At 50.4% G+C, this 13,352-nt stretch overlaps 4 protein-coding genes across 4 annotated transcripts; 3 read left to right on the forward strand and 1 right to left on the reverse strand.

Annotated features, from left to right (window-relative positions):
* Window positions 1–406: 406 nt before the first annotated feature.
* JN550_006515 (uncharacterized protein) lies at window positions 407–634 on the forward strand (the record flags this gene model as incomplete). Its single annotated transcript, XM_049318263.1, has 1 exon — window positions 407–634. The coding sequence occupies one exon, from the start codon at window positions 407–409 to the stop codon at window positions 632–634; it is 228 nt and encodes a 75-aa protein (XP_049171403.1).
* A 1,397-nt stretch (window positions 635–2,031) lies between these two features.
* On the forward strand, window positions 2,032–4,847 carry JN550_006516 (uncharacterized protein; the record flags this gene model as incomplete). Its single annotated transcript, XM_049318264.1, has 7 exons — window positions 2,032–2,752; window positions 2,806–3,108; window positions 3,760–3,816; window positions 3,876–4,001; window positions 4,070–4,157; window positions 4,218–4,419; window positions 4,497–4,847. 7 exons carry the CDS (start codon window positions 2,032–2,034, stop codon window positions 4,845–4,847), a joined length of 1,848 nt encoding a protein of 615 aa, XP_049171404.1.
* Window positions 4,848–6,219: 1,372 nt separating this feature from the next.
* JN550_006517 (uncharacterized protein) lies at window positions 6,220–7,950 on the forward strand (the record flags this gene model as incomplete). Its single annotated transcript, XM_049318265.1, has 3 exons — window positions 6,220–6,442; window positions 7,125–7,484; window positions 7,622–7,950. The coding sequence occupies 3 exons, from the start codon at window positions 6,220–6,222 to the stop codon at window positions 7,948–7,950; spliced, it is 912 nt and encodes a 303-aa protein (XP_049171405.1).
* A 2,647-nt stretch (window positions 7,951–10,597) lies between these two features.
* Window positions 10,598–12,337, reverse strand: JN550_006518 (uncharacterized protein; the record flags this gene model as incomplete). Its single annotated transcript, XM_049318266.1, has 4 exons — window positions 10,598–10,798; window positions 10,893–11,030; window positions 11,081–12,075; window positions 12,139–12,337. The coding sequence occupies 4 exons, from the start codon at window positions 12,335–12,337 to the stop codon at window positions 10,598–10,600; spliced, it is 1,533 nt and encodes a 510-aa protein (XP_049171406.1).
* Window positions 12,338–13,352: the final 1,015 nt, after the last annotated feature.

The following is a 13,352-nucleotide window of genomic DNA, read 5'->3' on the forward strand; positions in this document are numbered from 1 at the left end:
CCTGAGAACCTTCAACAACGGGTCTGGTCAATTCCCCATGCATCGCACTGCGGCTGCGACTCAAGGATCCAACGGGGCTGTCGCATGCGAACCTCAAAGAGGAAACAGCCATGGTGAAGTAGCGTCTTGGCATCAGCATTGTACAGTCGCTGGGGCCATTGTCTCCTTTCTCCTCTTGTGGAGGATGAGTTGTGTCTGCGGCTTCTTGGCGGCGTCTCACGGAGGTTCGCCATAGGGGATTTCTTGGCCCGGCTGAAAGAGGGAAAGCCACACACTTTTCCAGCTCCGCACCTCTCCAAATAGTTTCCAGCGCTGTTATAGCCGAACGCCGAACAGAGGACTACACGGCGTAGTGATGAGACCCCATTGAACTTGGCAAAAGCTTCTGCGGAGTATATTACTTATCATGCCTCAAAGGAAATCCCACCACGAACGGACCGAGGACTTTAGACTGGCACGTCTCCCCGATGAAAAGCTCGACGGCTTCTATGGCGCCATCAAGGTTACCATTCGAGCAGCCTCAGAAAAGAAGCTTGAATTCACCCATGCGCCTGGCGAGCTTACCCCAGAAACTGTCTTCGTTAGGCGCATGGGTACCCTGCGTCGCTCAGGGACCTTTGACCTGCCGGGCTAGCCGTCCACCGTTAGATCTCTCTCCAATCTGCGAGCTTGCACCCTGTAGATTGTCTTGAATGTTGAAGAGTCCCAAGCCAAATACCCCAAGCAAGGCGGTCGCCGTTCGACATCAGCAACTCTTCAGCCTATTCACGGCAGTTGCTATCTTGACCGGCAAGTGAGAACAAGGAGTTCTATCTACAAGTGCATCTCCACTGCTCCGTACATAGTACATTCACACGAGACACGTGCTGGTTTTGGAAGGTCAGTCCGGGCCCCAAGTCCCACTCAGTTGAAAGAACACTTTCAAAATACGACCCTACACTGGGTACTCCTATTGAATTTCCATTGATGGGAGGCCCAGAACTCCGAGGCAATCTAAGTTGAGGGTCCCGTTGATTCGACACTACGGATTTTACCCGCACAATTCTCCGTGTATGCAGGGTCGCTTTAGCATTTAATCTGAGCGGGAATGCAGTGGTCACGCGTCGATAATGCGCAGGGTCCGACACACACGTACCAGGCAAACACTGTGGTGGTCTGCCAGGCCAGATACGCGAACATACTGTAGTCCCTAGAATGAAACACCAGATTGTGTTACCGCTTTACGGTAGATCTATGGGTGCGCTATGCGAGATGCTCCAGTGTGATGGTGGGGTTTCTCGCCGTATTCCGACACGTGTTGGTCCAGTACCACCAAGCCTTCAGGGCTCATTTGCTCAATGGTGAGTGATCGCCAGCACCACGATAAGGCGTGTGGCAGTCATGGCCTGGTCATCAAGCGGATCATGTCGTCCATTGGAGTTACTAGAACGAGGCATTATGTGCCTTGAGCCTTCCGATCAATCGTCGTGGGAAGCTCAGACCAATCTCTGCAAGGCGATGAACAAGATTAATGGTAGGCGGTCTCCGTTCCCTCCCAGTGAACGCAATTCGCATTCCATCCACTCCCGAGTCTCAGCTTTGCCCTCGCGAGAGCAGTCAAGCAAGGAAACGTTGTGGTTGCTACAGCTGGGAGCTCTTGCCATGTTCGGGTCAGAACAAGGTATTCCAGTGGGGGGTCGATCGGAAACCGCGCGTCGATCATGGTGAGGCTCTCGTGGCAGCATGACAAGCTGGGCCTGCATGGCTGACATCTGGCGTGCAAACAAGTTTCGCAGTGCACCAAGTCTATGATGCTATTCTGGAGCAGTCCCCGCGCTAATTTAGTAGCAAACCGCCAACATGGTTGGCAGATAGCGGGATGACCCGATTGCTCCAGGCCCGCCATACATCGAACGTTTACCTATGCGACAACACCGGATATTAGACAACTGGGCTGAGAGAATCTCATCGAAAGGCCATATTGGTTGAAATCTCAGAGAATATTGATTGGGTCGGTCACAACTTCACAGCCTTCTAACTTAGACGTTGAGCATGCCTTCCCTAGACCCTGAGCGCCAGAGTCGCATCCTCGTCACTGGCGCCAATGGCTTCATTGGCAACCATATCATCAAATTGCTTCTGGAGAAGACGCAGCATCAGGTGCATGCAGTAGTCCGAACTCCGGAGAAGTCTCTCGCCTTACAGAAGGTCCACGGTCACAGTCCGCGGCTTACGGTGCACATCGTCCCAGACATCACAGCACCGGACGCCTTCGTTCAACCAGCGCAACTCTGCCATGCCATTGTTCATCTCGCGTCGCCATTTATCGCTTCAAGTTCGAATATTGAAGAAGACCTGTTGATACCCTCCATAAGAGGAGTCCAGGCCATCTGCCACGCAGCTGATGCCAATGAGACTGTGAAGAGACTTGTCTACTGTAGCAGCTTCGCGGCAGTTTTCAATCCAGCTCCAGAGGGGTCGTCACCGAGCAAGGTCTATACGGAGGAAGACTGGAATCCAACCACGTACGATCAAGCAAAAAATGCACCAGCGTTGATTTACGCCTACCAGGCGAGCAAAGCCTTCGCTGAACAAGAAGCTTGGAATCTATCGAAAGAACAGAACAGATGGGACATGGTTTCGCTCTGCCCGGGGGTTGTGTTTGGTCCTCCAGTCGAAGGCACCATTTCAACCGTGACGGAGCTTGGGCAAAGCAACGGCATCATTTGGGGTTTATTCGACCAGGAGACTGTTCCAGAAACGAAGGTGCCTGGTAAGTCAGTAACCTTTATGAGCTCACAAGGTACTGATATGATATGCAAACAGTTTGGACATCCGTGGCTTCACTCGCCGAAGCTAACATATCTGCTTTGACAACCCCCGACGCTGGCGGAGAACGTTTCTTGCTCGTGAATGGCAGCTACGAAAACCAGGAGTTATGTGACTTGATTCGAGCCTCGAATGTAAATCACACTACAAAAGATCGCCTTCCTAAGGGCGACCCTGGCCATCGCACCCACGAACTTTGGCGGGCAGATGGTAGCAAGGCCGCTCAGTACCTGAGTTTCTCCCAGCCTACTCTCGAAGAGACAATACTTCCGCTGAAGGATTATCTCTTGCGATTGGAAGGTAAGCCGTAAGGCAGGTCTATGAGCGGCATGGCAGAGCAGTGAGTTATCGGCGAGAGAGGAATAGTCGGCTGGTAGGAGGTTTGAGTCCTTGTTATATCATGGATGAGATACTGTAGCTCTCCCGGACATGATAATTATGGTGAATAAAAAATGAGCTCAGCCAATGATGCACTGCTGCTGTCAGGCACACTCTAAATGAGAGATTTATCCGAACTCCCAGCATCGAAAGCCGAAGGTCTTGGCAATTCGGGGGTCAAAAAGTCAATTTGACTCTAACTAGATCCAGATCAAGGATCACTCTAGGGTTTCCTGCAAGAACAACAAGGCAGATAATACTCTACGTAACTTAGTAATGTCCCTCTGCCTACCCTGCTTGCATCCAAGCTCGATTGTGGGATCGCCATAGCGAATCGATCCTCCCCGCATCGGGCCTTGGTAGCCCAATTGGTGGGAGCGTGCCGTCCGCAGTGGCTCCCTTGGCATACGTCCTCCATTGATGTTCAGTAGCACCCTGGCACTACGTGATCCCTCCTTGAGCTTAAGCAGTGTCTTACAAACATGCTTAGCAAGCTGCCAGCTGCGGAAATAAGACCTGGAGCCGGAAGCCGTGCCTTGATGTTGCCATCGCAGACTTATTGACATACTGTAGCTGATAAAGCCGGGATCCCCTCCCAGAACTCCAAGAGCTCCGTCCCTTCCAGCGCAAGTACTTGTCCAACTGTACAATTTTCACGTAGACAATGCATTTTCTCGTATCTACCCTAGCCCTTATGGGCTTGGGCTCTTTTGCCAGTGCTTGTAAAGCAGCCGCGACGAAATGTCCAGTCGCCGACGTATCAGTAATTGCGCACGAGGGAACACCAGTTGGTCGGGAGGAAGTCCACGACGGCGGTAAGCTCCCCACTACGAGCTACAATTACTCCGACGGCGGCGAGTTCAACGGCTGACAAAGGCTTCAGTGAACCTGTACATCACCGGCAACGCTTCCGGCACTGCCGTTCTCTACCTCACGGACGTTTTTGGCATCAATTTGACCCAGAACCGACTGTGCGTTAACTGAACCGCAATTGCACTCAGACAACAAAATGTCTAACTTGTAGAATACAGTTTGGCAGATAGCTTTGGCCGTGCGGGCTTCCTGACCGTGGCCCCAGATCTGTTCAATGGCACACCTTCGCCAATGGACCTTAACGAGCCTGGCTTCAACATCACCGACTTTCTAGCTAAACACGGACCGGAGGCAACTGACCCTCTGATCGACGTCGCGGTCAAGTATCTGAAAGGGACACCGGGTGTGTCAAAGATTGGAGTAAGTACCCGATATTACGACACTGCGGTTCTCCGTCGGCCGCATGGGCGTTGTGCAGATCACTGACCTTGAGCCAGGTGACTGGGTACTGCTTCGGTGGGCGCTATGCCTTCCGCTACGTAGCAGCGGGCAAGGGCGGCGACGCTGCCTTCGCGGCGCACCCGTCTCTTCTGGAGGACGCCGAAATCTCGGCCATTGCGGGTCCAGTTGCGGTAGCCGCCGCCGAGACCGACAGCTCCATGCCGCCGGAGCGGAGGCACAACATCACAGCGCTGCTGGGCCAGACGGGCAAGCCATACAACGTCGCGCTGTACAGTGGAACAGAGCACGGCTTCGGTGTTAGGGCCAACGTAAGCGACCCCGAGCAGAAGTATGGCAAAGAAAGCGCTTTCTTCCAAGCTGTGAGATGGTTTGAGAACTGGGTCTGAAGTTTGGGTACGCGGTCCGTCCAAGGATATGTTTAGTAGCGTTCTAGCGTTACTATCCAAAGTAAAGGCTTTGCTCCTGTCTCAAAGATATAATGTGAAGCTCGAATATATTGACTGTGAACTTCGACCCCCTGGAGTATAGCCGCGGGACCTTTCGACTGCATAGTTTTGCTCATCAGCATACACTACAAGGACTCCATAATTATTCACTGGTCACTATTCACGAGTGTAACTCCAATGAACGGAGAAGGCCAACGAGCGAGCAAGATATTTCCATTGTTGACATAAGTCGCGTCTGCATTCCGTATCGAGAGCGATTGCCAGCCGGTCATATGTGCTGCATAATGCCCTCTAGTTACGGAAACCAAACAACTTTTACGTTCCACAGTTGATGCATCTTCAGTAAGCCGCATTATGTATAACGTCAGCACTAGGACATAAGTATGCAGATGATTTATTAGACTTCATACCAAGGCGTTCCACCTCAGCAGTCGGCCATGTACGCAAGAAAATAGGGTTAATGGCGAGCGAAGACCACAAGGCCTCGTCCTGGGACACAAGACCCCACCTCCAACCATTGAATAGATTTTTCAGTGGTCGCTCCTCCTTTCATGTCAAATGACAGAGATTCCGACCTCCTTGAAGTCCCTTGAGAGGAGAGCAGTCAAGAGATCCTCGACACTCTCATTCACGAATTGGAGTACTTGGAGGCAGATGACAGACCAACGAGGGCTTGAACAGCAAGTTCAAGCCACAACAATGTCATCAATGCCACTTTCGAGTAAATCTTACTTCCTGTTCTCATGTGTTGCTTTTCACGACGGCTCTTGGTTTGATGCGCCCAAAAGCCGGCTCGAGTCCAAATGATTCAAGGCATTGACTTCGAAACACCCTTCATTGGGAGCTGCAAGTTAAGGGAAGACGCTTTGGGATGATGTTGAAGCGCTTCATCACCAGATGTCTCCTTATATCGACGAAGGCGAAGAGTTCATCTTAGTCGGTTACTCGTACCGGGGGTTCCCAGCGCAGTGCAACCCAAGATTGGCCTGTCTTAGAGCGCACAGCAGAAGGAAAGAAAGGTGGTATACGGGCTATCGTCTTCTTCTCGGCCACTGTTCCTCTCAAGCCAGGTATGATGGCGATTGGCGTTTATGGGCCAGGAGAAATTGTCTAGCCCCTTTTGTTGACCACGGACCCCCTGGAGAGAAGGTGCGTTGTTGACGATGATGTCTACCTTTCCCAATCGTCTGGCAATCTCAAGGGGGAATCCAATATTCGTGAATGCAGTGGGTAGGGCTGCATTCTACAATAATGTAGATCCGGACGAGGCCGACCGGTTGGAGAGCTTGCTGCAGCCACACCTCAAGATGCCATGGAAGCCCCCATCAAATTCACGGTAGCGGACAGTCGTATTCCCATCTACTATATCATCTCAGAAAATGATGTAGCAGTACCGGCCAAGATCCAACGACAAGTCGTGGCGAATATTCCAAATTGTGTGATATTTAGCATGGAGGCTGGGCATAGTGCGTTTATCACCCACCCAGATCAAGTCGCCGGGCTTCTGGAGCGCTGCGGAGGAAACGTTAAGGGAGGTGAACTAACTTAAGGTTCACTACAGAAGATTGATCTAGCTATTCGTGCTTTTAGGGCAATCTCAGTGAGGCGCGGTATGATGGGAGTAGTTGAGATCGTTCCCCATTTGGGTTGTGCAATTGGAGGGTTCAGACGGAATGAATATATTGGAAGACAAGTTTTTGGGAGTGCACAAGGAGATCGCAACATTCACAACCAGAAATTTGGCTGGCGATCAGAACCTGTCAAAACTGTGCCTACTTTACAAAAAGAAAAGCAGGCCAGGGGAACGCATAGCCACCACGGGCGCTAACTATCATATATTTCAGCCTTAAATGCAGGGACCGCCTACCCCAGGAACTTAGCTCTTTCGACCTGCGCTAGGGACGGTAATGAATCATCAGTGGCTATGATGCAATGGGAATGGGACCTTAGATGAGAATGACGATTACGCAAAGTGGTTGAGACCAACCATCCGCGCCAATTCCCACAAACAAATAGCAATCCGGAGCAGAGATTTCGGCTGTTGCACTCTCAGTCCACCCCTAGTCAAATCCTGTACTTGCGCCATATAGCTATTAATTCCAACATGGCGAAAGGCGAACCCGAGAAAGGAGACAAAGGCAAGTTTTCCTGAGGTGGCCGTCAGGTTGGCGCAAACCTGTGCTCTAGCTCATTTACAATTCACCATCACTAACTTAGCCGACCTGGTAGTCTCATGGAACTGGGGTGGCGGAGCTCCAGGTGGCACTGTTGCTGAGAAAAAGACCGAAGGCCAAGTTGCGATCAAGTCGAAGCGCGGCAATACCATTAAGAAAAACGCCGAGCCCGATAATCCGGCCGTACACATCGAGCGCTCCGGAAATGACGTCGTGAAGAAGGCTTCTGAGCTCACTGTTGAGTCGAAGGGATCTCAGGGGAAAGAGGGTGATGAACATGGCGAGAAACGGAAAGCGAAAAGCCAGGACGTCGAGGATGACGCCAAGGAGAGTGATGGAGAGGAAGAGAGTGAAGAAGATCCCCATACCAAAACGAAGACTGGGAAAGAAGTGAAGAAAGGAGGTAAGCCACTTTCCGTCTCTATATACCTTTCAGTCGCATTTAGCTGCTGCGCTCCCAGTCATCATGCACCTTCACCATCAGTCTTGAACCGCATCTCATACTTTCTGCGTTTGAACAAGCTTGTTAACACTACACAGGAAAAGCAGCCAACAAGAAGCAAAAGAAGAAACAAGAGGAGGAGGACGAATTAGATAAAGACACGGATGATGGCAAAGAGGATGATGAGATCGACTCTGACAATAATGCCAATGAGACACAGAAGTCCAATCAGCAGACACCGAAGGCGGTTGCCAAAGATTTGGGAGAAGACAGGAAACAAGCGCAAATGAATGGCGCCAAGAAGGATTCAAAGACTAAAACCCTACAGTCGGCGTCGAAAATCAATGGCAAAGCGAAGAGGCAGCCTGCTCCTAGGCAAGAAGGCGACATGCCCAGTACACGCACCCGGAGCCAGGGCAACAAGTAGGCTTTGAGGTAACACCTCATTAGCATCGCTGTTATCTTATTGATACGGTTTTTTTGACCGCTGCGATTTCGAAATAGACGAGAATCTACCATCAAGTTTTGAATATTCACTTTGGACTTGGGCACCTGACGGGGACTTGTTGATTACTCCTCAATGAGCTCCTCAATGAGGCCAAATGCGTACCACAATGTCAGCGGAATGAATCCAACTGATCGCAGAGTTACAGAGGTGTCATGGTATTGCGTGCTAGAAGATCTGGATCGGCTCAAAGACCGAATGGGATGTGCTTGGTACCTGATCCGCCAATGGGAAGAGTGGGTGGGCGAGTAAGCATGGACGTACGGCTACAATTCTAAGGCGGAAATCCACAAGGCATGTATAGAGAAGCGCCTGTGGAAGGATATATACCATGTTAATAAATAAAGAACCTGTTAATAGAGAATTAGAAGTACTTTGACTCGGCAGTTCAAGGAATTTATGTTCTCCTAAGGCCTTACTTCGAAGCCAACTTCTCAGCTAGGACATTACCTTCAACAGAAGCTGCTATCTCGTAAGTGCGAACAGCAAGTATAATTTCCTACGATGCTAATACAATTACGAACGATAGTCGATACAGTCATCAAGAATGCAAGGTTGAGGGCGCAGCTTGCGAAAAAATTCGAGCGCTCAACTGGTTTAGATGCTGAAGACCTTCTGACTGAATATGCATTCAAGATTCGAGAGCTCTTGTGAATGTGTTATTTGAATTTGCACGTACTCACGGATGGGTCGATTCTGCGCAATCTTAGGCCGATGCTCTTATTTCATACGTCCATCGCCAGTGCTAAAGTAGGCCGATTTCGGATCACGGGGCTATCAACTTCCTATTTGCCAATCGATCAGTGTGCTGCACAGAGTAAGCAAGTGTAATCGGCCTTGGATGAATCCATGCATCTTGAATCACAACAGTTCTCTAGCTTACCGTTGGAGTCGCGCTTTCTCAAAAGAGCAATATCTACTTCACTGGCTGAGGTTGCAGACAGCCCACAGATCGAGATGCCTTAGGCCATGTAGAGGTCGCTGTCTGGGGGTTCATTTCTCACGCCGTAGTCTTACAGGACCATGGCCAAGGTGAAGATATGTCAAGGTAGGTACATTGTCCTTCTCCATCGTCCTAGAGTTTTTGATCCTAGTCTTGAATCCTGACAGAATGCTAAGGCATGGACCGCCAAACACGTTCCTTGCTGAAGTTTGACTTTAGGCGCGGCTGAAAGAAGATTCTTGAATGCTATGAAAAGTTAGGATCTGTATTGTACTGCGCTACTGTCATCCTCTATCCGACGAGGAATTTTGCCTATTTGGATCGACTGGGGAAGCAGGTCCCTTTCAAGCAAACGGCTGACGAGAGTGAGTCATGAGGCGCTCAAGGAAATTATGGGAGTATCATTATATCGATAAGTGCGTCTATTCTGCCGTGCTAGCGTGTATCTGTTAATGTACCCAGAGAAGCTGACTTCCTCCCAAATGAAGATCAGACAGATACCTTAAACCACGTTGAACACCGATTTGCCTTCCTCAGTGAAAGTGAAGGACTCGACGATGGTGATCAAGATTTGAAGCTACCGCAAGCCATACGACCCATCCAAGGCGATCTAGAAGACTTTTTCGCGTGGCCCTCTGATATGAGTTTGTCATCCCAGTCCTAATTTTGCAGCTGGTGGAGTGGCATTCACTCCAACAACTCCAAGGCGCTATGAAAGGCCCTACTGGGAAAAATACTGGTAAAGGTGATCATCCTGCTAGCACTGTCAACATTTCGTTCAGTCTCCGCTGTTAATGAGTCAATCTTCGAAATGTCTGAAGTCATAAATGATAGTCCAGGTAAGTGCCGAGCTTCTTGATCACGCCACCACGACAAATGGTTAGCCTAATTTACTGTGACCTGATTGCTGTCTCTCTCATGTACATAGTCAGCTCGTCTTCACCCAACACAGTAGCAGTCTGTGTCGGAGTCGGTATCGTGTTCGCATTTAGTCTGGGCCTCTTCCAATCTTGATACTGCCAGTTTGCGATTGGCTTGCTTGTGAGATTGGTATCTTGTGGATTTGTGGGCTTCAAGTTCGAATGATTCACGCCGATCCAATGCGAGTGGATCTATTCAACTGATTTACCAGTTGAAATGCATCCACTAGCGGATGGAACAAAGGATTCTGAAACCACTCAAACAGGGAGCCATATGTAGCGGCTATTCTCGCAGGCTGCAGTGGCGACTTTGATCACTATTATGAGAGGGTTAACCATGCGAACTCGACCAACTCCCACAACTACGAGGAGAGGAACGCGCCTAGGCACGTGTCTCTTTGCCGCAAGCTACATCAACACCGACTGATACCCAGGCATGCACCTAGGGCAGACAACACTCGGGCTAGGTCTGTGGAGGGCAGGAATTCCTTCACAACGGTCCGTCCCAGGTAAGGCACTAAAGCAGACGGGACGCGATGGTCAGTAGACCGATAGACGACGCAACAAGGAGGATGCACGTGAGCCTCGTTGATTGAATACCTCCACAACCCCGCGATGTATGACTCTGGGAGGCGTGGTTTAACCTAAGAAGAATATTTCCTACGTTCAATAACTGTGCAACAAAAAAAACAACAACACAGCTTCATCACAACTCGCGGGTCTTGACCTGCAGGATGAAGTTTCTCGGCTTCACGAAAAAGTTGTTCGTAGTTTTCCACTCTGCCCCAGACTTTGCGAGCTCCCCCGAGAGTTGAAACTCAAACTGGCGAAGTATAGTCGGGATCAATGTCGACATCTCTAGATGCGAGATGTGTCTGCCAATGCATGTGCGAGAACCAGCACCAAACTAAAATCGCGAAAGTAGACATAGTCAGTTGTGTTACGTTCTTTTGCCCCCCTCCCCCAAATAATTTAGCTAAGGGCTGATACAAAACACTTACTGGCATCCAATGTTCATTCATCATTGATAGTTTCGCTGTGTCTTCGGTCAACCACCTCTCAGGCCGGAATTTGTCCACGTCCGTGCCGTATATACTTGGATTCCGATTCTCGATCCAAGTGTTGATACCAACGACCGACTGTTCCGATAGTTATTATTGACATGATAAAAGTCTGGGAATCAACTTACGCCCTCGGGGAAAAAATGATTGCATATGGTAGCTCCGCCTTCGGGCACAACCCTTTCCAGAGGCAATCCTGTGGCTGGGTGCATTCGCAAAGCCTCCTTGATGGTAGCTTGCAGGTACTTCATCTCTTGTGTTCTTTTGAAGCCGATGTGTTGATTCTTATCAATCTGATCCGCATCATAGACTGCGTCAATCTCATCGCGGAGCTTCCGAAGGACCGTAGGATTGTTTAGCAGGTAGTATATGATTGCGGACAGAGAAATGGCAGTAGTGTCAGAACCAGCCACCATGTTGCTGGTGCAGCCGACTAAGATATGGTAAGATGTGAAGGTATCCGGGTTGTCCCTGTGTTTGGCGAAGAACTTCGAAAGGATAGAGCTCGCTGTCCTTGGGCCGATGTCCTCTCGATTGAACGCCATTGCCTTAGGTGAGGCTTGGAAATCTGTCATACACCCCCTCGTGAAGTTCATGACATATTCTCGGCCAGCGCCAGTCCCTCCGGCGAAGAAGTTCCACGCGGCGAAAAGATACGGGTGAAGCCAAGAGTAAACGCCTATCAGTGCCGCATAGACCAGATTATCCTCAAGAGCTGAGATGACCTGGCCGACGTCCTCTCCTTTATCGAGAAAGCCAAGTCGCTTCGAGTACGTGATACAACCTATGACATCGAACGCGTAACATTGTAACCAATAGCCCATATTGAAGGGCAATCCCCACTGGGCTAACTCGGTGAGTCGCTCGCAGAAAAGCTCAGCACACTCAAAGACGAAGCCCTCATAGGCCACGACTGAGCTCATGCTATAGATATTCTGGTACAGTCTTCGATTTCTGGCGTGACGCGAAACATCGCGGTCTGCAAACAGGCTCCAGGCGCCAGGATTGCTTGATGCATCATACCAATCAGACTTGGTGAAATGATTGCCAAGCCCGTAAATTGCCTTGGAGGCATGAGTATCATTGAAGCTATAGCGATTTGGAGCGTATCGCACAATTGGGCCTGTGGTACCAAATGATCATTAGACCAGGAGATCAAAGAGGTGGCCGTCGGAGAGCAACTCACCGTACTTGTCATGAAGATCTTTATTGACGGCTTCGAAATGGCCGCCTCGAAGCTTCCAAAAGTACCATAGCTTGGTGAAGCGGGCTGGCCATGGTCCTGGAATGGACCAGAGCGGGGACGCAAGGAGCTGGTACACATACAAAATAAGACGAGTGCCGAGCAAGCAGCTTACGAGAGCCAAGCTTGAGAATAGGCGCATCGCGAAGATATTAGCCCAATCAACTTGTCTTTACGGAATCGCGAGCGACCACCTGTGGCAATGCGGTCAGCTGGACGGTAGGGATATGTGTGCGCGTCCTTGCCCTTAGATGAATAGAGGGTTTGTTCACAATTGGCTTCGCGCCTTTCTTTCCTTATTTGGGCCTACCATCTTAGTTTATGTGAGGTGTTCTGCTAGAATATATTAGTAGAGGACCCTTCAAGACAAACCGGGGGAGCGATGCCGAAGCCCCCGGATAGTTCGAAACCGCGACAATAGCAAGCAATAGCAAGCAGGAGCAACGGTTCGATCATCGGGGTACAGATCACTACCTGCAACCAATCTGATGAGTTGACGGGCTGGCGTCCAGCGTATCTCCGCTCTACCCCCGACGGTAGACCTACCGATGGTCATGCGCGTGTGGTCACAGAGTAGTACTAGCGTACCCGGTTGGGGCTTCAGCCCATTGTGCGGAGTTGTGTACTGTATTCAACGTGGGGAACGTCCTTTCTGAGAACAACCCCCGCCTCCCTGAGCGTGACTTCGCAAGATTATGGAGGTTTCTTTGTCTGCCTACTTTCAATATTAGCTTAGCTAGGGAGGCAGGGCAGCCATCGAGCAAGGCTGTGCCGTCACGATCTTGCCCGCCAGGCACAATGCCGGAGAAGTGGCTATAGACTCACCAATAAGAGGGTGCTAGTTTTTTGTGCAGAGCGCCCACTGCAAGCTTGTCAATTTCTCGGAATCCTGTCGATCGATCTCCAGGCGTGGGCTTGCGATGAGGCATGCATCCTCCACGCGCGTGGGTCTGATCAGAAGCGGCTGGCTTTCGTTGTTGTGAGTAACTAACATGTTTGAACATGTTTGGGTCCGCACTTTCCACCGGCAGTCCTTCGATGGTAGTCTTTCTGTTCCCTGCGGATAGTCTCGTTACGCGAATCACGCGCAGGACAATGGCCTTGTAAGCTGGCGGCTCTTGCCTCTCGGCCCCAACATCACCTCCATCTTCCCGCTT

The sequence above is a fragment of the Neoarthrinium moseri genome (genome assembly GCF_022829205.1).
Source record: "Neoarthrinium moseri strain CBS 164.80 chromosome Unknown scaffold23_Wmoseri_CBS_16480, whole genome shotgun sequence".
Classification (NCBI taxonomy): Eukaryota; Fungi; Ascomycota; class Sordariomycetes; order Amphisphaeriales; family Apiosporaceae; genus Neoarthrinium; species Neoarthrinium moseri.